The 22343-nt window shown below is 47.4% G+C and overlaps 2 protein-coding genes across 8 annotated transcripts in view; one reads left to right on the top strand and one right to left on the bottom strand.

The window, feature by feature from the left end:
• Window positions 1-17447, top strand: part of TGM4 (transglutaminase 4) — a 29980-nt gene extending 12533 nt beyond the window's left edge. Inside the window, exons 1-10 of one of the 6 annotated variants that reach the window (XM_063661412.1) lie at window positions 1567-1600; window positions 3274-3710; window positions 3969-4143; window positions 4237-4375; window positions 6320-6423; window positions 9390-9641; window positions 12520-12798; window positions 13393-13562; window positions 13705-13841; window positions 16034-16593. In XM_063661412.1, the coding sequence (XP_063517482.1) occupies window positions 3969-4143; window positions 4237-4375; window positions 6320-6423; window positions 9390-9641; window positions 12520-12798; window positions 13393-13562; window positions 13705-13841; window positions 16034-16175 (1398 nt within the window). In that variant the 5' untranslated portion in view covers window positions 1567-1600; window positions 3274-3710 and the 3' untranslated portion in view covers window positions 16176-16593. Of the gene's footprint in view, window positions 1-1566; window positions 2095-2212; window positions 3711-3968; window positions 4144-4236; window positions 4376-6319; window positions 6424-9389; window positions 9642-12519; window positions 12799-13392; window positions 13563-13704; window positions 13842-16033 lie in introns of those variants that run through there. The other 5 variants (XM_063661413.1, XM_063661414.1, XM_063661411.1 and 2 more) reach the window with 5 other exon arrangements.
• A 270-nt stretch (window positions 17448-17717) lies between these two features.
• The window catches only part of ZDHHC3 (zinc finger DHHC-type palmitoyltransferase 3), a 60373-nt gene continuing 55747 nt past the window's right edge, over window positions 17718-22343 (bottom strand). For both annotated transcript variants that reach the window (XM_063661975.1, XM_054479728.2), the window contains one exon: window positions 17718-20598. In XM_063661975.1, the coding sequence (XP_063518045.1) occupies window positions 20350-20598 (249 nt within the window). In that variant the 3' untranslated portion in view covers window positions 17718-20349. The remainder of the gene's footprint in view (window positions 20599-22343) is intronic.

Genomic DNA, 22343 nt, shown 5'->3' with positions numbered 1-22343 from the left:
TTGGTCTCTCTATTCCGCCTGGCCACTTGGAAGTCAGTTTGTTCAGAGTAGCAGTTCTCAAATATTTTGGTCTCAAGACCTCTTTGCACTTTTAAAAATTATTGAGGATCCCAAATAAGTTGTATTTATATGGTTTATATTTACCAATATTTACTGTATTAGAAATTAAAACTGAAAAGTTTAAAACTATTTATTCTAAAAGAATAATTCCATTACATGTTAGCATAAATAACATATTTTTCTTTTTAAAAACCTATGTTTTTTGAAGCATAAAATATGTAGTGAGAAGAGTGGCATTGTTTTCCATTTTTGCAAATCTCTTTAATGTCTAGCTTGCTAGAAGTCAGCTGGAATTTCATATCTGCTTCTGCATTCATTGTTTTAGTTCGAATATATGAACATCTGGCCTCACACGGGTACGTAGATTTAAAAAGGCAGAGGACGGCCGGACGTGGTGGCTTATGCCTGTAATCCCAGCACTTTGGGAGGCCGAGGCAGGCAGATCACGAGGTCAGGAGATCGAGACCATCCTGGCTAACATGGTGAAACCCCATCTCTACTAAAAATACAAAAAATTAGCTGGGTGTGGTGGCACACACCTGTAGTCCCAGCTACTGCGGAGGCTGAGACAGGAGAATCACTTGGACCGGAGAGGCAGAGGTTGCAGTGAGTAAAGATCACGCCACTGTACTCCAGCCTGGGTGACAGAGCAAGACTCCGTCTCAAAAAAAAAAAAAAAAAAAAAAAAGCAGGGCGGGGGCAGGAATATTCCCATAGCCTTTTCAGATAATGGAAGATACTATACCGAAGTTCCATAAGTGGCAGTTTCTTAAAGTTTGTTGCAATGTGGAATCTGAAACCACAATTTTTCATCCTTTGTACACTTAGGAGAGAATGAGAGTGAAGAAGGCAAATATTACCTTGGGAGTATTATGCAAGTAGTTTTGATCACAGACCTTGGAACTCCCAGGGATCTCCCAATGCCAATGAGGACCACTCTCCAAAGGTCCACTGAGTTTAGCCAACTGGCTGCTCTTGCCGTCTGTGCATGGCAGGCAGACGTATGTTCATCTCCAGGCGAGTCTGTGAGCTGAACTGCTGCGACAGACGGATCTTAAGTAGGAGCTCTTGAAATGCCCTCCTTGCAGAGTGGCTGTAAGCCTATGCCTGTTGCACATGGTATGCCTCATAAATGCTGGGGCTCCTGTTGCCCTGCACCTTAGGGGCTGGTGGGATTACCGGGGTCCCTTATGCTGACCCTCTGGGGCCCAGGAGTCCACCATGCCTGCTCTTTCCCCTTCACCCCCATGCTGGTATATTCATTCTCTAGCCCAGGGGCCAGCAGGGCCAGGCTGGACACTGAGAGAGAATAAGTAAAGGAGACCAAGTCATTAGCAGGCAGAAATTGCCATGAGGGGCTCTAGTTCTCAGTGGTGCAGGTGGACTGGCACGTACCTGGCTGCTTCTCCTTTCAAGCTCCGTGACTCTGGACAAGATTCTAAGCCTCTCTGGGCTTCTGTTATCTCATCTTTTGGGTGATTATGAGGTCTCAATAACACACAACAAGTGCCCAGCCCAGGGTCTGACACACTTTGGGCCCGTGAGTAGCCTATTCCCAGGTCATTCTTACGCGTGGTGGGGTTTGGGAAGCAATGGGCTAAGCCGCTGCTTGTTTTAGTGATGAGGAAACCAGCCGGGGGAGAAGGGGCAGTTCGCCAAAGACTGCACAGTGAAGTGGTGGTTGAGCCAGGTCTACTGACTCCTGGTGCAGTGCTCTTTCCTAATGCCCTCCCAGCCACCTCCTCAGGCTGTGAGGCAAGCATGGGCAATTCAGAACTCCAAGGTGTTCCAGGACTCACTTCCAAAATTAGGTTACTGCAGATTAGCTTCCATGCTCGGGAGTCTGAGAACCCCAGCCCGCTTCAGAGGCCCTCCCCCTTTCCAGGTTCCCTATAAAGGTTGCCCTTTCACCCTTAGAAATTCTTGGCTATCCATGGGCCTCCTGGATCTGTGAATTTCTGACTAGCAGGCAGAGGTTCTGGCAGGGCCGCCTAAAGACGACTCCCACACCAGGCAGGGAACCTCGGCGCGGCAGTGAGTGCATTCATTATCCATTGCTAAGTAACTAGTTACCCCAAGACACTGTGGCTGAAACAACAAACATCCATTATCTCCCATGTCTGTGGGTCAGGAATCCAGGTGTGGTTTAGCTGAATGTTCTGGCTGAAGATCTCTGGGGGAGGACCTACTTCCAGGCTCACTCACCTAGTTGTGAGCAGCCTCAGGTTAGGGCAGCTCATAGCACGGCAGCCAGCTTCCATCAGAGTGAGCAAATAAGAGAGGGGGCGCCCAGGCTGAAAGTCACAGCCTTTGTCACCTCATTTCAGAAGTGACAGCCATCACTTTTGCTGCATTCTGTTGGTTAGAAGTGAGTTGCTGGGTCTAGGAGAGGGGATTACTGGGGACCATCTCGGTGACTGCCTACCATGCCTGGGCACAGGAATGTGCTTTGTTCCGCAGGAGGATAGAGCCTCGTGCATCAGGAGTTTTGAGAGTCCTGATGTCCTTTGGGCTCAGCGTCACTCCCCTTCTTTCCCTATCTCCTCCCTCCCCTACATTGCTCTATAGACGGCTTGGGTCTAGCAGGCGCTGACAGGCTGGGGCCACTCAATTTCGCAGGAGGACGCAGCAGCCGGACCAGGGCAGTGGCTGGGTGACAGTTAAGATGGGAGGTGTTTCCTGCTTTGCCTATGACCCTTTGCCTGTCTCACTTTCATCTGTTTTCATTCCGTCTGACCACTCTTGAGTCTGGGGGTGGCCTCTGCTCTCTTTCTGATTTCGATGAATGAAGAGGCTTGTCCAGCCACGGGACCTGAGAGGTCACAGGAGGCCCAGGCCACACCATTGTTTGAGACTTCTTGTAAATTAAAACTGAACAAACTCCCAAACAGGAGTCAGAAATTGTAGCATACTATAAGGGTTTTAGTTTAACAAACGGACATCTTTAACATCCTGGGAAACATGAGGCACTGTAACTGTGCTTTTCACAAGGCATGATGGGGTTTGCAAAGGATGTTAGTGTGCAGGCCAGGAGGGGATGGGTGGATGTGGTCAAAGCCAGGCCACCACTGGATCAAAGATTTGTGACTGTGTCACCTTTCATGTTTTCGGAGGGTTCCTCTGCACCTGCCTGTACAACCTTCTTTAGAGATTCCATTAAGTGCTTTCAAAGGTGAACTCACAAGGCTTTGTCCTCTCTCTGGTTTTAATAAGGTGGAAAGGATCATCTAGCCAGGGCTCCTCAAGGGTTAGGAGAGGTGCAGGCCACTGACAATTTAAAAATGGAAGATGCCAAAACAGGCATAGGCTTAACCCAGGTCATCCTCAAAACAACCTAAAGGGACTGGGCATAGTCACTCACACCTGTAATCCCAGCACTTTGGGAGGCCGAGACAGTTGGATTACTTGAGCTCAGGAGTTTGAGACCAACCTGGCCAACATGCTGAAACCCTGTCTCTACGAAAAACTACAAAAATTAGCCAAGTGTGGTGGCGTGTGCCTGTAGTCCCAATTACGTGGGTGGCTGAGGTGGGAGGATCACCTGAGCCCAGGAAGTTGAGGCTGCAGTGAGCCGAGCTCACACCACTGTACTCCAGCCAGGGCTACAGAGCAAGATCCTCTCTCAAAAAACAAACAAAACCAACCTAAAGGTAGGTGTTGTAATGATCATCATTTTACAAGGGAGGAAACTGAGGCACAGAGCAGTGAGCAACCTCCCTGGTCACTCACACAGCTGGCATGCTCCTTGGCCCTTCTGGGCACCCCACCTGTTCTGGAAAGCCCATGTCCTCCAAGTACTCTGAGACATTATGAGGTGTCCACTTTGGGGGCTGGGTGGCCAAGCTGGGCTGGCAGCACCTTGTTCTTCTGAGGGGTGGACACCGACCCCACCCCTACGTGTGTGGCAGATGAGCTTTGAGAAAGGCCAAGGCGTGCTCATTGGGAATTGGACTGGGGACTACGAAGGTGGCACAGCCCCATACAAGTGGACAGGCAGTGCCCCGATCCTGCAGCAGTACTACAACACGAAGCAGGCTGTGTGCTTTGGCCAGTGCTGGGTATTTGCTGGGATCCTGACTACAGGTAAGTGGCAGATCCAGGGGCTGAGGGGAGAGGTACCAAGGGAGGACTCCCAGCCCCCACAGTTGCCAACCACCCCACCCTGGATCATTTCAGTGCTGAGAGCATTGGGCATCCCAGCACGCAGTGTGACAGCCTTTGATTCAGCTCATGACACAGAAAGGAACCTCACGGTGGACACCTATGTCAATGAGAATGGCGAGAAAATCACCAATATGACCCACGACTCTGTCTGGTAGGGTTCCTCCTTCTCAACCTGCCCTGTCTCCTTCTCCCAGGAATTTTCTTTTTTCTTTTTAGAAACAGGGTCTCTCGCTAGGCTGCCCAGGCTGGTCTTGAACTGGTGTCAAGCAGTCCTCCTGCCTTAGCCTCCCAGGTAGCTGTGATTCCAGGTGCAAGCCACCATGCCTGGCATCCCAGGAGTTTTTTAGCCCAAGCCCAGTCTCCAGGCCCTCCCAACCCAGAGATTCTGCTGAGCTGTGGGGCCCCTTCAGCCTCCCTCAGAGACTGATTCAAGTTGTAGGCCAGTGCTCACTGCTCCTGAAATTCAATATTTTTCAACATTTGGCCTTGGACAATCTGTGCTGGAGTCACCTGGGGGTGATTGTTAAAAAATGCAGATTCTTGGCCGGGCACGGTGGCACATGCCTGTAATCCCAGCACTTTGGGAGGCTGAGGTGGGTGGATCACGAGGTCAGGAGATCGTGACCATCCTGGCCATGGTGAAACCCCATCTCTACTAAAAATACAAAAATTAGCTGGGCATAGTGGCGCGTGCCTGTAATCCCAGCTACTTGGTAGGCTGAGGCAGGAGAATCACTTGAACCCGGGAGGCAGAGGTTGCAGTGAGCCGAGATCGCGCCACTGCACTCCACCCTGGTGACAGAGCTAGACTCCCTCTCAAAAAACAAAAACAAAAAACAAACAAAAAATGCAGATTCCTGTACTGGAGCTTTTGCCTCTACAGGGGAAGGGCCAGGAATCTGAAGTTCATGTTAGCACTTGGCCCAGGAGATCTGATATATACCACTGTTTGAGAACTTTTGATGTAACTAGTACCCATTGGCCAGCATGAAGCTTATTTCCTTTGTTCTCTGATCCAGAGCACATGGGACCCTTGCAAGCTAAAAGCGACCACAAGATAGAAAAGGGAGAATGAGAAGTTGCAGAGGGAGTAGACGAGGTGGGAAGGTCAGGGCATGATTACAATTTCCTGAGGCATTTCAGTTGAAGTTGGAGCCTTACAGTTTTTATTTAAATACTGCTGAGACATTCTAGTTCATGTACCAAGACAAGAAAAAACAGAAAGTCTTGAAACTTTTGGAAAGGAGGCACTAACCAGTATTATTTGTAGATGATGTACAGTTGACCCTTGAACAGCATGGGTTTGAACTGTGCAGGTCCACTCATAGGCAGAATTTTTCAACTGAGTACAGGTGTATTTGTGGGAGGTGAAACCTGCCTATACTGAGATCTGACTTTTCCTATATACACGTTCCACAGGGCCAACTGTAGGACTTGAGTGTGTTTGGATTTGGGTATACTCAGGGGTCCTGGAACCAATACCCTGTGGATACTGAGGAACGACTGTTAATTGTCTACCTAGAAAACCAAGAGCACCAACTTAAAAATAGCAAGATTTAATATGAGAATTAAGAGACTGGCCAGTTACAAAGTTGCTGATCAACCAAATCAGAATCCCAGTGAATTGAATACATTCATTGAATGAATGAAATGACAGTTGTAATCTTTTACTAGGCTGTGACTGCACAGCCTAGTGCATTTCACCCATTCATTCAGGAAAAATTTATTAGGTGTCTGTTATGCTTCAAACGCTGCAGATGTCAAGACAGATAAGATTTAGTTCTGCCTTGAGTTCACCACCTCTAGTGGTGAAGACTCCCAGGCTCTTTGAGATCCATAGGCAGGGTGACGGTCTCATGAGGTTACCCTGGCCCTGCCCACTGCACACAGCTCTGTGCCCTGGGAGGCTTTCTGAGAGGCAGGTGGGACTCACCGGTGGCCCCTTCCTTGTCAGTGTTGACAAAGGTTCCCGAACCCCTGAGAGAAACCTCAGTGGGTCCACGGTGATGAAGATGTCTCTGGCAATTTTGGCGTATTTATTTCTAACTAGGTTTGGGGGTGGTCCGGGGTGGGGCCCGTTCTCCATTTGCGGCAGGAATTTCCATGTGTGGACGGATGCCTGGATGAAGCGACCGGATCTGCCCAAGGGCTATGACGGCTGGCAGGCTGTGGACGCAACACCGCAGGAGCGCAGCCAGGGTGAGTGGGCGGCAGGAAGGCGCTGGGCATCCGTGCTGCTCTCCTTACATGGCCCAGGGTTCTGTGGGTCTTGGGTATGCAGTCAAGCAGGTGGGGAAAGTTTTCATAAAAATTTCCCAAAACAAAAAGCATGCTCAGTCCTTCCTGCTATTCCCACTGAGCAGGGGCTTCAGTTTGCTGGCTATTTTTATGACAATAATGCCAATGACAGTACTGTTAAGAGCAATGAGATGGTGGCACTTAAGGGTTTCCTACTGCATGCCATGCGCAGTACCTACATGATCAATTTTGCTCACAACTAACCTTTCAAAGTAGGTTGTCATTATCCTCATTTTACAAATGACGAAACTGAGGCTCAGGGAGGTGAAGTGAGTTGCCTGAGGTCACACAGATCCACAAGGCTGGACCAGGATTCAGCCCAAGTCAGACATAATGGGGATGCGTATCTCAGCTGGTTATGGGTTACCAACTCCTGGGTAAGACAGTGGCCCCTTGTAGCTGGAAGGACCTTTCTGGGGGGCGAGGGTGTCTTTGTACAGCTGGGGAAACAGAGGCACGGGGTTGGTCTGAGGTTACTTGGAAAATCTGTGGAATCAAGTTATCTTTATTTTAAATTGTGAGTCCTAGTACTAAAGACAAAGTCAGTCCAGTAAAGGGAAAATAGATTAGCTCAATAGTTCTCAAATTTTTAAAAATTATTTATTTATTTATTTTGAGACAGAATCTCACTCTGTTGCCCAGGCTGGAGTGCAGTGGTGTAATCTCGGTTCACTGCAACCTCTGCCTCCCAGGTTCAAGCAATTTTCCTGTCTCAGTCTCCCGAGTAGCTGGGACTATAGGCGCATACCACCATGCCTGGCTAATTTTTATATTTTTAGTAGAGACAAGGCTTTGCCATATTGGTCAGGCTGGTCTCGAACTCCTGACCTCAGGTGCTCCACCTGCTTTGGCTTCCCAAAGTGTTGGGATTACAAGCATGAGCCACTGTGCCTGGCCTTTATTTATTTATTTATTTAGAGATGGAGTTTCACTCTTGTTACCCAGGCTGGAGTGCAATGGTGCAATCTTGGCTCACTGCAACCTCTGCCTCCCGGGTTCAAGTGATTCTCCGGCCTCAGCCTCCCGAGTAGCTGGGATTACAGGTGCCCGCCACTATGCCTGACTAATTTTTTGTATTTTTAGTAGAGACAGGGTTTCACCATATTGGCCAGGCTTGTCTCGACCACCTGACCTCAGGTGATCTGCCTGTCTCAGCCTCCCAAAGTGCTGGGATTACAGGTGTGAACCACCGCACCCAGCCTCAAACCTTTTTTTTTTTTTTTGAAAAAAGCAGTCCGACTGCTCAGAAGGAAACTTCGTGTGCCACCTCATAATGTAAGGCAGAACTACTCCAGCTGAAGTGTGCCCAGGGACCAGCCGGCCCCTGCCTGACACCTCTGCCTCATTCCTGCAGCCCCTGAAGTAGATGTCTCTCAAGGTTCTTCTAGGAATAAGTCTTAGTTTGGCTGTGAACCTCATCCCAAGGATAGCAAATTCATCTGCCCACAGGGCCAGAGAGTGAACAGGGCTGTCTACTTGGGAAGGTGGGGAACTAGAGATACGAGCATGCAGATCCCCAAAGGCATTCAGGTTACAATTTAAACATACTTTGTGGGCTCCACCCCTCAGTGTGGGACTCCTGATTCCTCTAGCTGCAATGTGAGCCCACATGGCCCTGAAGGCAAAAAATGCTGTTAAAAGTGAAAACAGCCTCCACGTTTCTCCAAAGATAAGGCATTGCCCTTATAATAGGGGTGAGGGTGGTAGGAGGTGACCCCCAGAAGTGGGAGGAGCAGATGATATGCCCACACCCCCCTATACTCTGCAGGAAGATTCTCAGCAGGGCAGTGTTGAGGGCTCTTTCCATCCAGGGAGTCTAAGTAGCATTTGCTGAGGTGGGACAGTAGCCATGGCAACCAGGCAGTGAGTAGCCCAGTGCCACTATCTGCCTGAGAGGCAGAGGAAGTCCTGTTCCCTGGCCAGAAAAGGGGCCTTAAAAGCCCACCTAACCTGCTCACTTTATAGATAAGGCCAGAGAGTGAGGATGGAGATGCCCAAGGTCAGTCAACAAGTTAGGAGAAGAACCAGTATTAGATTAGGAGACCAGTTCTCCTGAGTCCTAGTCCTCCAAAACACTGAATTCACAGGTTTGGCTGCCTTAAAGAGGCAAGGGAGAGGAACCTGTGTGTTGAGGATTAAATAAAAATAATGGAAGCAGAAAGCCCAATGCCCAGAATACAAGGGTATGTAAAAACCAAAGCTACTACTGAGGAACTATCAGCCAAGAGACTAATTCTCACTAAGTTGTCAATGACTAATAAGGGGAACTCTCTATCCCCATGCTGGAAATAAAAAGACAGCTCTTAACAAAAATGAAAAATAAATAAATAAATAAAAAGACAGCTCTTAGAATGGAAATGTTCTTATTAGCCCAGATCCATAGCAACAGTTTGCATTTGTTTTAGGCACAGGGCTAAGTACTTTGCCTGGATTATTTAATTTAATCTTCACAATAGCCTTAGGAGGTAAGTGCTGTTTTTATTCCTAGTTTTCCAGGAAATGGAGCCACAGAGAGCTGAAGTGACTTGCACAAGGTCACATAGCTCCAAGGCGTGATGCCAGGAATCAGATCCAGATTGTGTGTCTCTGTGCTCCACTGGGGACTGATGTGCTGGGATGAGTTTAATAGGCAGCGTGACTTCCTATTACTGGGACAGAGGATTCCTGACACTCTTCAAGTCAAAGCTGAGATGTGCCCCTCTTTTCAGAATAGTTAAGGACGGCCTAGGAAATGAGTACCCAGATGCTTCTTGGGCAAAGTTTGCTTGCCAGTCCTGTTTGAGTTTGGGAATCATTGCTGCCACTGGGTCCAGGCTGGGTGGGCTGGGGAATCTCACTGAGAGTGACCACCCCTGGCTTCCCCTCAGGTGTCTTCTGCTGTGGGCCATCGCCACTGACTGCCATCCGCAAAGGCGACATCTTTATTGTCTATGACACCAGATTCGTCTTCTCAGAAGTGAATGGTGACAGGCTCATCTGGCTGGTGAAGATGGTGAATGGGCAGGAGGAGTTACACATAATTTCAATGGAGACCACAAGCATCGGGAAAAACATCAGCACCAAGGCAGTGGGCCAAGACAGGCGGAGAGATATCACCTACGAGTACAAGTATTCAGAAGGTGGCTGGCATCACAGGGCTCCTTCTAACTCAGCCCCTGAGTCACCCAGAACATGAAAATAGTCAAGATTGGGGGTGGGCCTGGGCAACATGGTGAAACCCCATCCCTACCAAAAAAAAAAAAAAAAAAAAATTAGCTGGGTGTGGTGGCATGTGCCTGTGGTCCCAGCTACTCAGAAGGCTAAGGCGGGAGGACTGCTTGAGCCAGGGAGGTTGAGGTTGCTGTGAGCTATGACCATGCCACTGCACTCCAGCCTGGGTGACAGAGCAAGACCCTGTCTCAAACAAACAAACAAACAAACAAAAAAACACAAATCCTAATTGAGGCCTTTGCATTGTTTGACCAGCTCATTCACCTTGCTAAGACTGTCCATGCTCCCCAGTGCCCAGCAAATTAGACATCTTCTCAGCCTGGCTTTCTGGCCCCTGCAGAGCTGGCCTCTGGCTCCCTTCCTGAGCTTAAGTTCATCCCCTAGCCATGCTGCCTACTGTTACCTGAAAATGCTGGCTACTTTCACCCCTGGCCAAACCTCTGCTTATGCTTTCCCTACCTGAACTGTCTCCTTTGCAATCTCTGCTATCCGCAGGCTCATACGCTGCCTCTGTTCTTGATGTTCCTCAGTCTGACAGATTTGTATTTCCCATGTGGCCCATTGGCTGTGGTTCCTGTACCACGTGGTAAGGAAAGGAAGACAACTCCATATAGCATCCTCAAAGGGTGCAAGAGTCCAGACAGGGGCAAACCGAAGATGGGATGTGATTAAGAGGAAGGCAGGAAATCGTAAGGACTCATAGACGAGGGAGCAATTTGCTGTGCTATGGGATGGCAGATGGTACCCATGCAGCTGGGGCTTTTCCCACCCTCCATTGCAGTATAATTACAAGCAGGTCAGTTTGGACCCCTGAGTTGATTGTGAGCTTGTGTAAAACCTTGCACAAGGTAAGCCTGCAGTAAATATTTCTTCCATATAAATGGAGCAAGTGATGGCTACCAAGGCAGCTCAGGACAAACTGGAGCTCTCCACTTTGAAGTCTCTTTGTGTTCAGAATGGATGTGGATGGAGAGCTTTCTAACCAAGCTCAGAAATTCCTGTCTTACAGCTGCTATCTCTGAAATAAAATCTTATCCTCAGGGTTGTGTTGAAAATGAGCAAACTTGATTAAAAGCAATTAGGTCAGGAGTGGTTTTTTTTTTTTTTTTTTTTTTTTTTTGGCAGGGTGACAGAAGTATCAGGGAGGGAGGGAAAGGATAGAGAGGGAGACCAGTGGTGTCTGTCAACTGCTACACTTGATGGTGTCCCTCAGGTCTCTGAGGCTCTGTTCACTCTTCCTTATTGTTTTTCCTTTCTGTCTCTCAGACTAGATAATCTTATGACCTGTCTTCAAGTTTGCTGATTTTCCTGCAAGCTCTAATCTGCTATTATTGTACTTTTCAACTCCAGAATTTATATTTGGTTCTTTTTTAAAAATAATTTTAATCTCTCTTGATATTCTCTATTTGGCAAGCCATTTGTTCTCACACCTTTTTTTTAGTTCTTTGAATATATTTAAAATAGCTGATTTAAAGTCTTTGTCTAGTAGGTTCAATGTCAGGGCTTCCTTAGGGACAGTTTTTATTGACTGTTTCCATGTTCCTCCCCTGCCACCCCCGCACCACCATGTATGGCCTATAGTTTGTTTGCATGTCTTGTAATTTTTTGTTAAAAATTGGACATTTTAAAGAACATAATATGGCAACTCTGGAAATCAGATCCTGTCCCCCATCCCAGGGTTGCTTTTGTGGTTGCTATTTGTTTAATGACTTCCCTGATATAATTCCAGAAAGTCTGTAATCTTTCTTGTCCGTGACCACTGAATTCTCTGCTCAGTTTGCTGAATGGTCAGCTAATGATTAGATGGATATTGCTTTAAATTCCTTGAATCATTAAGACTCCTAGCCTTTGGCAAGGGGCTCTGTGTACAAGTTAGGGTACATTTCAATGCTCTGGCAGGCAATTTACAATTCTGCCTTCACTTCTTGCTTGAGCCTCAAGGTCAGTTAGAGGTGAAAGCCTTATCAAATCTTTCTCAGACCTTCTAGATTTCCAGGAATCTGTCTGAGCTTTTCAAAGCCCCTATGGACATTTTGTCCCTCAGCTTTTCCTTTTAAGATTTTTGGTCGGCTTCTTTTCCCCTCAACTCCCTTCTTTTCCTTGTTGCCTTAGGAAACTGCAATTGTAAGCAATGGCTGCAGGTTGTTTGTCTTAACAAATGCTCCAGGGAAAAGGCTGTTGGTAATGAGGGAGCTCTGAGTCAGGTCAATGAAGACAAACTCTGTGAATGAGGGTTTCCAGGGAATCGCCCTTAGGTCAATTAACAACAATTCTCTGGTAGTGGAGCTTTTACGGGAACTCCAAAACCATTCTGTCCCCTCCAGAGGTGGCTAGCCTGCTGGTTTTCACTGATTTGGTGCTGTGGTTTTTGAGTCTACTGTGGAGCTGGAAAGAAGGGGAGATGGGAATCAGAATGCCACAAAACTATTCTTATTGAGATTGTGCTGTTTTTCTTGAATAAATGCTCCTTAGATTATTATAAGCCTTTAGTTAATTTCAAGAGTTCTGAAAAAGTTGATTTGATAATTTTTGCCAATGTTCTCATTGCTTTTATGGAGAAGCAGATTTTTGGAGGTCTTTATTTTGCCATTCCCACTGATGTCAGAATGTGCTATTGCTTAGGAATGGGGATTTGAGTGCTCCTCCGTGTGAATCTATAGCTCATGGGCTCCAGGGATATCTCTGGAGTCCTGGCCATGCAGATGGGCTTCTTCTGCCACAGGGGTGGTTGGGACATTTGGTCCTTGAAGGAGCACCCGAAGGAAGCTGCCTTTGTGTCTCTTTCAGGCTCCTCTGAGGAGAGGCAGGTCATGGATCATGCCTTCCTCCTTCTCAGTTCTGAGAGGGAGCACAGACGACCTGTAAAAGAGAACTTTCTGCACATGTCGGTACAGTCAGATGATGTGCTGCTGGGAAACCCTGTTAATTTCACTGTGATTCTCAAAAGGAAGACCGCTGCCCTACAGAATGTCAACATCTCGGGCTCCTTTGAACTACAGTTGTACACTGGCAAGAAGGTGGCAAAACTGTGTGACCTCAATAAGACCTCGCAGATCCAAGGTCAAGGTACCAGAACCAGAGGGAGGAGAGGCCTCAAGTGAGCTCAGGGTCCCCACAATCTGAAATCCCTCTTTTCCTCTGTGGACAACTTCCATACATTGACAAATTTTTGTGTGTGAGTTAACACAAACAAATATTTATTGAGCACCTACCCCTTGGTAGTCGCAAGAAAGCCAGCCACAGAAGAAAAGTGGGCCAAAGAGACCACTGAACTAGGAGCCTGGGTCTATTGTAGAGTTATGAATTAGGGGTGCTGAAAGTGTCATGAGAAGTCTTCTATGGTGGCAGAAATTTTAATCTCAGATGCCCAGTCAGATCAATGATTATGAGTACCCAAGGCACAGTGTTGGGAACAACTGGGATGTCCTGATGACAACCGGTAATGTCTGTCATGGACTCAGGATGTAAGCTTGGAGAACTTGGCCAATTATTATTGCATCTTGAGCCCAACGTCTTGTTTTCTAAAGAGAGTATGGGACATGTCCAAAGTTATCCAGTTCAATTCACACAAATTTAATCTAATTCTGTGCTTGATGAGGAAAACTCATACTGGGGGGCTATGATGAATGACCTCTCCCCTCCACCCTGACTCTTTGGCAGTATCAGAAGTGACTCTGACCTTGGACTCCAAGACCTACATCAACAGCCTGGCTATATTAGATGATGAACCAGTTATCAGAGGTTTCATCATTGCGGAAATTGTGGAGTCTAACGAAATCATGGCCTCTGAAGTATTCACGTCTTTTCAGTACCCTGAGTTCTCTATAGAGGTGAGCTTCCTGCAGGCCATAAAGGGCTCCTTCTGCCTGGAAGTTGGCCATGGAGTGTGACGGGGCCCCTAAGAACCCTGAGGGTCCTTGGTTGGCTCATGCATATCTTTTCTCCCCATCTCTCCTCCCCACCCTACTACAGTTGCCTAACACAGGCAGAATTGGCCAGCTACTTGTCTGCAATTGTATCTTCAAGAATACCCTGGCCATCCCTTTGACTGACGTCAAGTTCTCTTTGGAAAGCCTGGGCATCTCCTCACTACAGACCTCTGACCATGGGTGAGTCTGCCTGAGGTATTCTTACAAATAGAAATATACTTCTAGACATGTATCCTGCACATGTGTGCATATTCCTGAGAAGTGAATTCCCAGTATGGGGGTCATAGGGTCAAAACGTAGATACATTTTGCTAGTGCCAAATTACTTTTAGAAAAGATTGCATCAATTTATGCTCTACTGACAGATCTTTTTGATTCTTGCCAATCTAGTGGTTAAGTAATCTCATTGCTTTACTTTGCATCTCCGATTATTTGTGAGATTGAATATTTCTTACATTAATTGACTCTCTCCTGTGAATTGCCTGTTCCTAACTTTTGTCCATTTTTCTACTGAGTCATTTATTTTTTCATATTAGTGTGGAGTCTTTACACAGTAAAGAGTGTTATGTGCTGTGAATTTTTTATAGCAATTTTGTATTTAATTTTTTAAATTTAATTTTTAATTTATTTATTTTGAGATGGAGTCTTACTTTGTTGCCCAGGCTGGAGTGCAGTGACACGATCTTGGCTCACTGCAACCTCCATCCATCAGGTTCAAGTGATTCTCCTGCCTTGGCCTCCTGAGTAGCTGGGATTACAGGCATATGTCACCACACCCAGCTAATTTTTGTATTTTTAGTAGAGAGGGGGTTTCCCCATATTGGCCAGCCTGGTCTTGAACTCCTGACCTCAGGTGATCTGCCCGCAAAGTGCCTCCCAAAGTGCTCCCAAAGTGCCTCCCAAAGTGCTGGGTCATCATGCCCGGCTGAACAGTTTGTATTTTTTTAAACACTAAGATGTCTTTCACCAGAAGAACTTTTAAATTTTAATGTAGTCAAATTTTTCAATCTTTTCCTTTACGGATACTGAATTTCATATCATCCTAGGTGCATAGAAATATTCTCTTATGCTTTTTCTAGAATTTCCAGCTTTATTTACACAATTAGGTATTTATCTGGAATTTTTTTTCGGTGTGGAGTGATGTGGAGCTCCAACTTTGTCTGTGGTTTTCCTAGTACTTTGTAGCACTGCCTTTATTATGCTGTCAATTCCCATATATATCTGGGTCTCTGGACTCTTTAATTTGCTATTTCATTTGTCTTCTTCTAATATAACATCATACCACTTAAATTATTGTAGTCCTATAATAATTTTATATGATTATCATATCTACATATTGATATGTATTAGGCAAATCCCCCCCCCATTTTTGTCTATAGAACTTTTAGAATCATCTTGTCATATAATTTTAAAACAGCTGGGATTTAGATTGATACTGCATTGAATTTACCTATTTATTTGGGGGAGAATTATGCCAAATGACAATATTGTGTCTTGCCATCTAGGAATATGAGATTTTCCCATTTTTTTCAAGTCTTTTTTATCACCTTTAGAAAAGCTATATTGTTTTCTTTATATACCACTTGCACATTATTATTTGGGTTAATTCCAAGATGCATCAATATTATAGCTTTTATGAATGGAATATTTTTCATTATATTTTCTAATTGTTTGCTGGACTATATGGAAATTGATTTTTGGCATGCTGATATATCCAGCAAAAACTTTACTGAACTCTAATGTTTTGTTTCTGAGAGGTTTCTGATGGTCTGTTTCTTACAGGATGTCTGAATCTTCCAAGTAAAAATGAATAGACTCCTATTTTCCTTAGACCAGGATTTATCACATTTTAATGTGCACACAAATTACCTGGGGAGTATTGTTACAGTGTAGATTCTGATTCAGCAGGTTTAGGGTGGAGCCTCAGATTCTGTGTTTCCTACAAGCTCAGCTAGTATTGCTGAGCCCCAGAACACACTTTGAGTAGTGAGGGGCTAGCCAATTCCTTACATGTGGATTCAACATAAAATACATGTTCCTCTTAGATTTCATGTAATAGATAACTGTTGCTAATACCCATGAAACAAGAACATCTGTAGTAAAGTCAGGCAAGACTCCAGGGAAGATTTGTGAAATGTCAGAGTTGGAAGAGCATCTGGAAACCAGCTGGTTCAACCATCTTGCTTTACATCTGAGAAAACTGATAGCAGCACCCAGGGTGCAGGTACACTGTGCCATGACCTGGAATGGCCAGGACTTTTCAAAGAGGCTGAGCTAAGGCTCAGCTTCCTGGCTTCTCACCCAACTCATCTTCTCCCTCTTCCCATAACATCCTTGGCTGATTGTATGTCCATATGTCTTTGAATTTTCCAGGACGGTGCAGCCTGGTGAGACCATCCAATCCCAAATAAAATGCACCCCAATAAAAACTGGACCCAAGAAATTTATCGTCAAGTTAAGTTCCAAACAAGTGAAAGAGATTAATGCTCAGAAGATTGTTCTCATCACCAAGTAGCCTTGTCTGATGCTGAGGAGCCTTAGTTGAGATTTCAGCATTTCCTACTTTGTGCTTAGCTTTCAGATTATGGATGATTAAATTTGATGACTTATATGAGGGCAGATTCAAGAGCCAGCAGGTCAAAAAGGCCAACACAACCATAAGCAGCCAGACCCACAAGGCCAGGTCCTGTGCTATCACAGGGTCACCTCTTTTACAGTTAGAAACACCAGCCTAGGCCACAGAATCCCATCCCTTTCCTGAGTCATGGCCTCAAAAATCAGGGCCACCATTGTCTCAATTCAAATCCATAGACTTCAAAGCCACAGATTCTCTCCCTGGAGCAGCAGACTATGGGCAGCCCAGCCCTGCCACCTGCTGACGACCCTTGAGAAGCTGCCATATCTTCAGGCCATGGGTTCGCCAGCCCTGAAGGCACCTGTCAACTGGAGTGCTCTCTCAGCACTGGGATGGGCCTGCTAGAAGTGCATTTGCCTCCTATTGCCTCCATTCTCCTCTCTCTATCCCTGAAATGCAGGAAGTCCCTCTCCTGGTGCTCCAAGCAGTTTGAAGCCCAATCTGCAAGGACATTTCTCAAGGGCCATGTGGTTTTGCAGTCACCCCTGTCCTCAGGCCTGAACTCACCATACAGACCCATGTCACCAAACAGTGACCAGCAAATCCTCTTCCCTTATTTTAACTGCTGCCCCTTAGGAGACTCCAGGCAGAAGGCATTGCTTCCTCCCTGGTGTGAACTCTTTGGTATTCCATCCACCATCCTGGCAACTCACTCAAGGCTGCTTCTGTTAACTGAAGCCTGCTCCTTCTTGTTCTGCCCTCCAGAGATTTGCTCAAATGATCAATATGCTTTACATTAAACTCTACTTCAAGAAAACTCTGTGGTCCCTGAGTCCTTTTTTCTTTATGCCAGTAAGCTTCTTAAAGTATCCTGTGCTGGGGGTTTATGCGGTCACTTGGGGAGCTGTGGCATCCTTTGACCTCCCCAGGCAAGGTGCTCTGAGGAGTTGGCTTCTTTATTGTCTGTTCAGTACATCCAACCCCTCTCTCAAAGGCTGTCACCCCAACTGGATACACACCCTGGCAAAGGCACGTAGTTTGAATGAGGGTTATTTTGTGTCTAATTCACAGGAGAGTCATGGGTGGGATGCCTGTCATCCTCTGCCTTTCCAGTTGTCCAAGTGAAAAAAACCTCAATCCTGGTCACCCTTGCCCCAGTTGCCCACCTCCCTGGCATACAGTAGGTGTTCAATAAATGTTTATTGAAGGAAAGGTTACTGTTCCTTCTGCTGGAAATACCACAAGGGTGGTGACACAAACAGAAGAGTTTGGTCAGTCACTCCACAGCAGTGTCCGATCCCAAGAGGTGATATAGCCGGGCATGGCCACTGTGTGGTGCTGTATGACACTCACTTGTCTCCCACACTGGGAATGGAAGAAAAGTAGCTTTCCTAGAGATGCCTTTAGGGTGGCCCATGAGGAAGGACACTGCCCAAGGCTTTGAGCTGGGATCTCTTAATTAAAACAGGAGACTCCAGTCACTGAGGGTGAGCAAAGAGCTTTTTATTCAAAGAAAGAGGCAAATTGCACCCAATCTCTCTCCCTGTAAGATCTCATCTGGTTTTGACATCAGTTGCAATGCTTTCAGTTTGAGGCTAAGCAGAATGTTATGCTGTGACGGTCACCACAGAGAGACCACTGTGTCGCTGGTGTGGGGAGGCAAGGCTCAGGGTTGGACAGGTTAATTACCTACATAACCCTGGCTGTGGCCCAGCCCACCACCTCCCAGAACAGGGACTGACACGGCTGAGGTCTACCTTGGAGATGGGGTCAGTGATGAGGGGAGGCAAGGTCAGCCTCTGTGCAGGTAAAATGCCCCCTCACCCCAGCCTTCCTTTCCAGAGCAACCAATCTGAAAACAGAATTGTCTTTGGGGCTGGTGTTGTACCTCTGCTTTCAGGCCAAGATGGATCCCTAGAAGAGGAGTTTGAAGCCCAATGTGCAAGGACATTTCTCAAGGGCCATGTGGTTTTGCAGACACCCCTGTCCTCAGGCCTGAACTCACCATAGAGACCCATGTCAGCAAACAGTGACCAGCAAATCCTCTTCCCTTATTCTAACTGCTGCCCCCTAGGAGACTCCAGGGGGCAGGCATTGCTTCCTCCCTAGTGTGAACTCTTTGGTATTCCATCCACCATCCTGGCAGCCCAGAGCTGCTTCTGGGTTAGGACAACAAATAAGGGGCCCTATAGTCAGAGCAGCTCTTACCCAAAGTGGTGAGCGTCAACTTCCTGTCCAGATTGCAAGTTGATGGCCTTTACAGCTGACTCGGGCTCCTGTGTTGTCATTAATAAATATTAAAGCTGATAAGGACCAAGAAAGTGGGCCTGCAGCCTGAGTGTGGGAGGCCCAATGTCTTTCTGGTTGCTCTGTTGATGTTAGAATCCCACCATCACCCCTCTCATGGGTCATACTTGGAGAGCTCCGGCAAAGGTTAGGGCAGAGGTGGCTTTGTGAACACTGGGCCCTTTGAGCAATTAACCCCAGGCCCTAGTGGGTCATCAGTTGTAGAGAGACGGTCTCTGGCAGGATCGTCACCCTTCAAAGAGTGTCCAAAGATGCTGTCCAAGAACCAGGATGCTGCTTGGCTTTCTTTCTCATGGTTGCCAGCTTCCTTTCTCAGCGTCCTGAGGCTGCACCTCCAAACACTGACCTTCTTCTCCTCTGAACTGCAGCCACAGGCCCCTTGAGGCCAGGACTCATGCCCTTTTGCCTGGAGCTGGAAGGGGGGCCCTGACACTGAGGCCTTGCAGGGGCATGCTCTGCTGAGTGCCTGTGCCCCTGCCAATCCTGACACCAGCAGACGCTGGGGAAATGGGCCAAAGAGAGGAACAAAGGCACGTGGAGGGAGTGGGTGGTGAATCCACTTCTTATACCAAACGGGGATAAGAACCCTTCTGTTGGGCTTTGTGCAGAAGATGCTACTTCAGCAACCACTGGAATGGGGTTTAGGAGCACCAGAATGCTGCTCAGACCTTCAGCAGTGGTCATAGACACCACAGGCTTCAAATGGGGTGAATAGAGGGCAGACTCATCCTGGTAGGATGTGTGTGTGTGTGTGTTTGTCTATCTTCCTGATTCATCTGATTCATCAATCAGCAGGCCCTGGCCATCACCCATCTTTTCAGAGAGACAAGATGGGCACCAATTTGGGAGAACTGGCCTCAAACATACAAGCAGGGTTTATGGTCAGTTCTACCTACATGTGTTATTAGACTCCCTCCAAGAGGTAACATTCAATTAAGTTCTCATGGGAGTGGTTAGAGAGTCCCCAGTAGCTCCAAAGAGGTCCTTCCCGTATCCACATCTGTGAATGACTAGATATGTAGCCACAGGCAGGACAGCTCCCAGCTGTCTCGCTCAGTGAAGACTCCAGTGTCTGTGGAATGGGGGCTCATTTTCGGTGCTACTGTCTTAACTCTGGCCCTGTCCATGCTGGGCATGTCCTGCACATGTGTGTGTAGAGCTTAATGCGGGGTCCTCTTTGAACCATGCCTGGCCCTTGCAGGTAGATGTGGCAGCCACCTCTACCTCCTAATTTCGGCAGGCAGCATGGGGAAGCCCTTTCCAGGGAGTGGCTGGCAGCTCTGCAGTCTTTCCAGGCTAGTCTCCCCTGATGTCAGTGTCCCAACCCAGGTCCCCAAGGCAAGCCCTGCCCGGTCCTTCTGTCACAACCTTACTTCTCAAAGCCAGGAGCCAGGGCCCCAGCCTTCCCAAGAGAAGACAGAAATCCTGGGGAAAGCCAAAGGCAAGCTCTTTTCTGCCCCTGGGATGCCCTGTTCAAAAGCTCCCTTTGCTGGGCGGAGAATGTGAAAGCCACCCAGTCTTGGAGAATGGTTCTTGATGAGTCCTCTCAGTGCAGACTCTTCTTAGATGAACGCTGAGAAAGCCCCCATCCTCCTCTGATGTCCCCAGCCTACTCCCGACCCCCAGACCTGGCCCAACATGGAGAGAGGAAGGAGGGGGTTACAGGAAATGGCAAGGCCAAGTGAGTGGCTCAGGGAAGCGCTGGGGGTGCTGGGAGCGCACCATGCCCATGAGCCCCTTTAGCCAAAACCCCAGGACGAAGGTTGACAGCACTTTTTAGTGTTAGCTTCTCTCCCCACAGCAGCATCTATTCATCTGTCACCTCCACAGAGTCCTCGTCCTTTGTCTCCTCTGATGGATCCTCCATTGTTTCGGTGTCTGACAGCGATGTCACCTGCCGCACCATGTCTTTGTCACTGGGGATCTCTGGCTGACACGGTCTGGAGAAGGGGTTGAACCAGTTCAGGGAGAAGTCCCCACCAAAGGTCTCCTTTACTGACTGCCAGCTCCCCGTGTGCTCCCTGGGCTGGTTCTTTCGTTTGAGGCGCTCAATGCCCTGGAGGGAGAAGGGGATGAAGAACATCGTCAGCGTGGTGCTGGGCTGTACAGCTCACATACACACCCCCAGCTATAGCATAGCAGTGGCAGGGGGGCATCCACAGCATGGGTAAGATGGGGTCTGAGAGGGCAGTCTCTTGTGGCCCAGGTCAGCCCCGGGAGGTCCCTCGGAGGACTGCTGGGGCGTGGGTGGACAGCAGCATGGAGGAACACAGCAAGCAGGGCCTGCCTGGTGGACTGACGTGTTCTCCACCCACCACCCAGCCCTCTCCTTCTTTCCTTCCACAAGTGCAATGCCAGATGATGGGCAGGGGCTAGGCTGATGAGTGGCTGAGGCATAAGAGGGACCACACATCCTCTGAGGCCACTACAAACTGGTGACCCCCTCCAAAATATTTTTGGCCACTCCCACCAGGGTAGATAGGGGCTGCAAACACAGCAGAAGGACAATGGGGTTAAGGAGAGAGTGCAGGACACAAACAGCATGCAAGGTGAAGAAGCGGGTGCTCGTACAGCAAGTGCCAACATGCAGTAGGCAGCCGGAGGGCACATAGGACCACTGTGGGGAGGTAAGGCTGGGCTCAGGCCTGCTCATGCAGCAGATCCACCCTGCAGCCTCTTCCAAGCTGTCAACTCACCTGCCTCTGGGTGTCGGCTGCAACTCAGCCGCCACGCCACAGAAAGGGTGTTGGGGTGGGGAGATGCCCAGAGGAGGTAAAGACATGGCCAGGCCAGCTCTCCAGGCCCACAACACCCCGCACAGAGGCCTTTGACCCTCCACTGGGGGCACTGCTTTCTCCATCTCTTCTGGAAGCCAAGGGAATTTGCTGTGGGTTTGCTGGGCTTGGGCACTGCTCATTCACATGACTCAAGAAAGATCTCTGTGTATCTAGCACTTTTTCTTCCCACGCCATCTCAGAGATTTAAGATTCTTGACTTTTGAATAAATTCTAAGTTAAAAAAATCAGATCTCAAAAGTATATCCTCATAAGATACTTATCAATTACAAAGGGAAAAACAGTACCTTAATAGCAGGGAAGAAACATTGCATGTACCACCTTCACCCAATGATCAAAGTTAACATCACAATAATGAAAGGTATCAACACCATGTGCCTCCTGATACGGTGCAACGAGGACACATTGCTTCAGCAGTGCTACTGCTCCAAATACCTAACCTCAATCTAATCAAGAGAAAAACATCAAAAACACAATCTGAAGGACAGCCTACAGAATACCTGCCCTACAATCTTCAAAAGGGTCAAAGACTGATGAAAAGATTTTGGAACCAGATAGACCTGGTGGTTACAAAACATTGTGACTGCATTAAATGTACACTTTAAAATGGCTAATTTTGTGTTACAGGAATTTCACCTCAATTTTTAAAAAGGGTCAAGGTCATGAAAGACAAAGGAAGACCGAGGAACTATCACAAACTGGAGGAGACTAAGGAGACATCGCAAATGATGCAGTGTGGGATCCTGGAACAGAAAAGGGTGTTAATGGGACAACTGGAGAAATGTGAATAAGGTACATTCATTAGTTAAGGGTATGGTGTTGCCAATGTCTAGGGTTTTATATTTGTATTATGGTTGTATAAAACGTTTACCTTTGTGAGACTGACTGAAGGGTACATGGGAACTCTTTGTACTGTTTTTGTCACATTTTTGTAAGTCTGAAGTTATTTCACAAAAAGTTTAAAAATAATCAATAATCTGAGACAAAGATTTATGCAATACAAACT

The sequence above is a fragment of the Pongo pygmaeus genome, chromosome 2 (assembly GCF_028885625.2).
Source record: "Pongo pygmaeus isolate AG05252 chromosome 2, NHGRI_mPonPyg2-v2.0_pri, whole genome shotgun sequence".
In the NCBI taxonomy this organism is placed as follows: Eukaryota; Metazoa; Chordata; class Mammalia; order Primates; family Hominidae; genus Pongo; species Pongo pygmaeus.
Note: the sequence above shows the minus strand (reverse complement) of the source record. Positions and strands in the feature narration are given on the sequence as shown.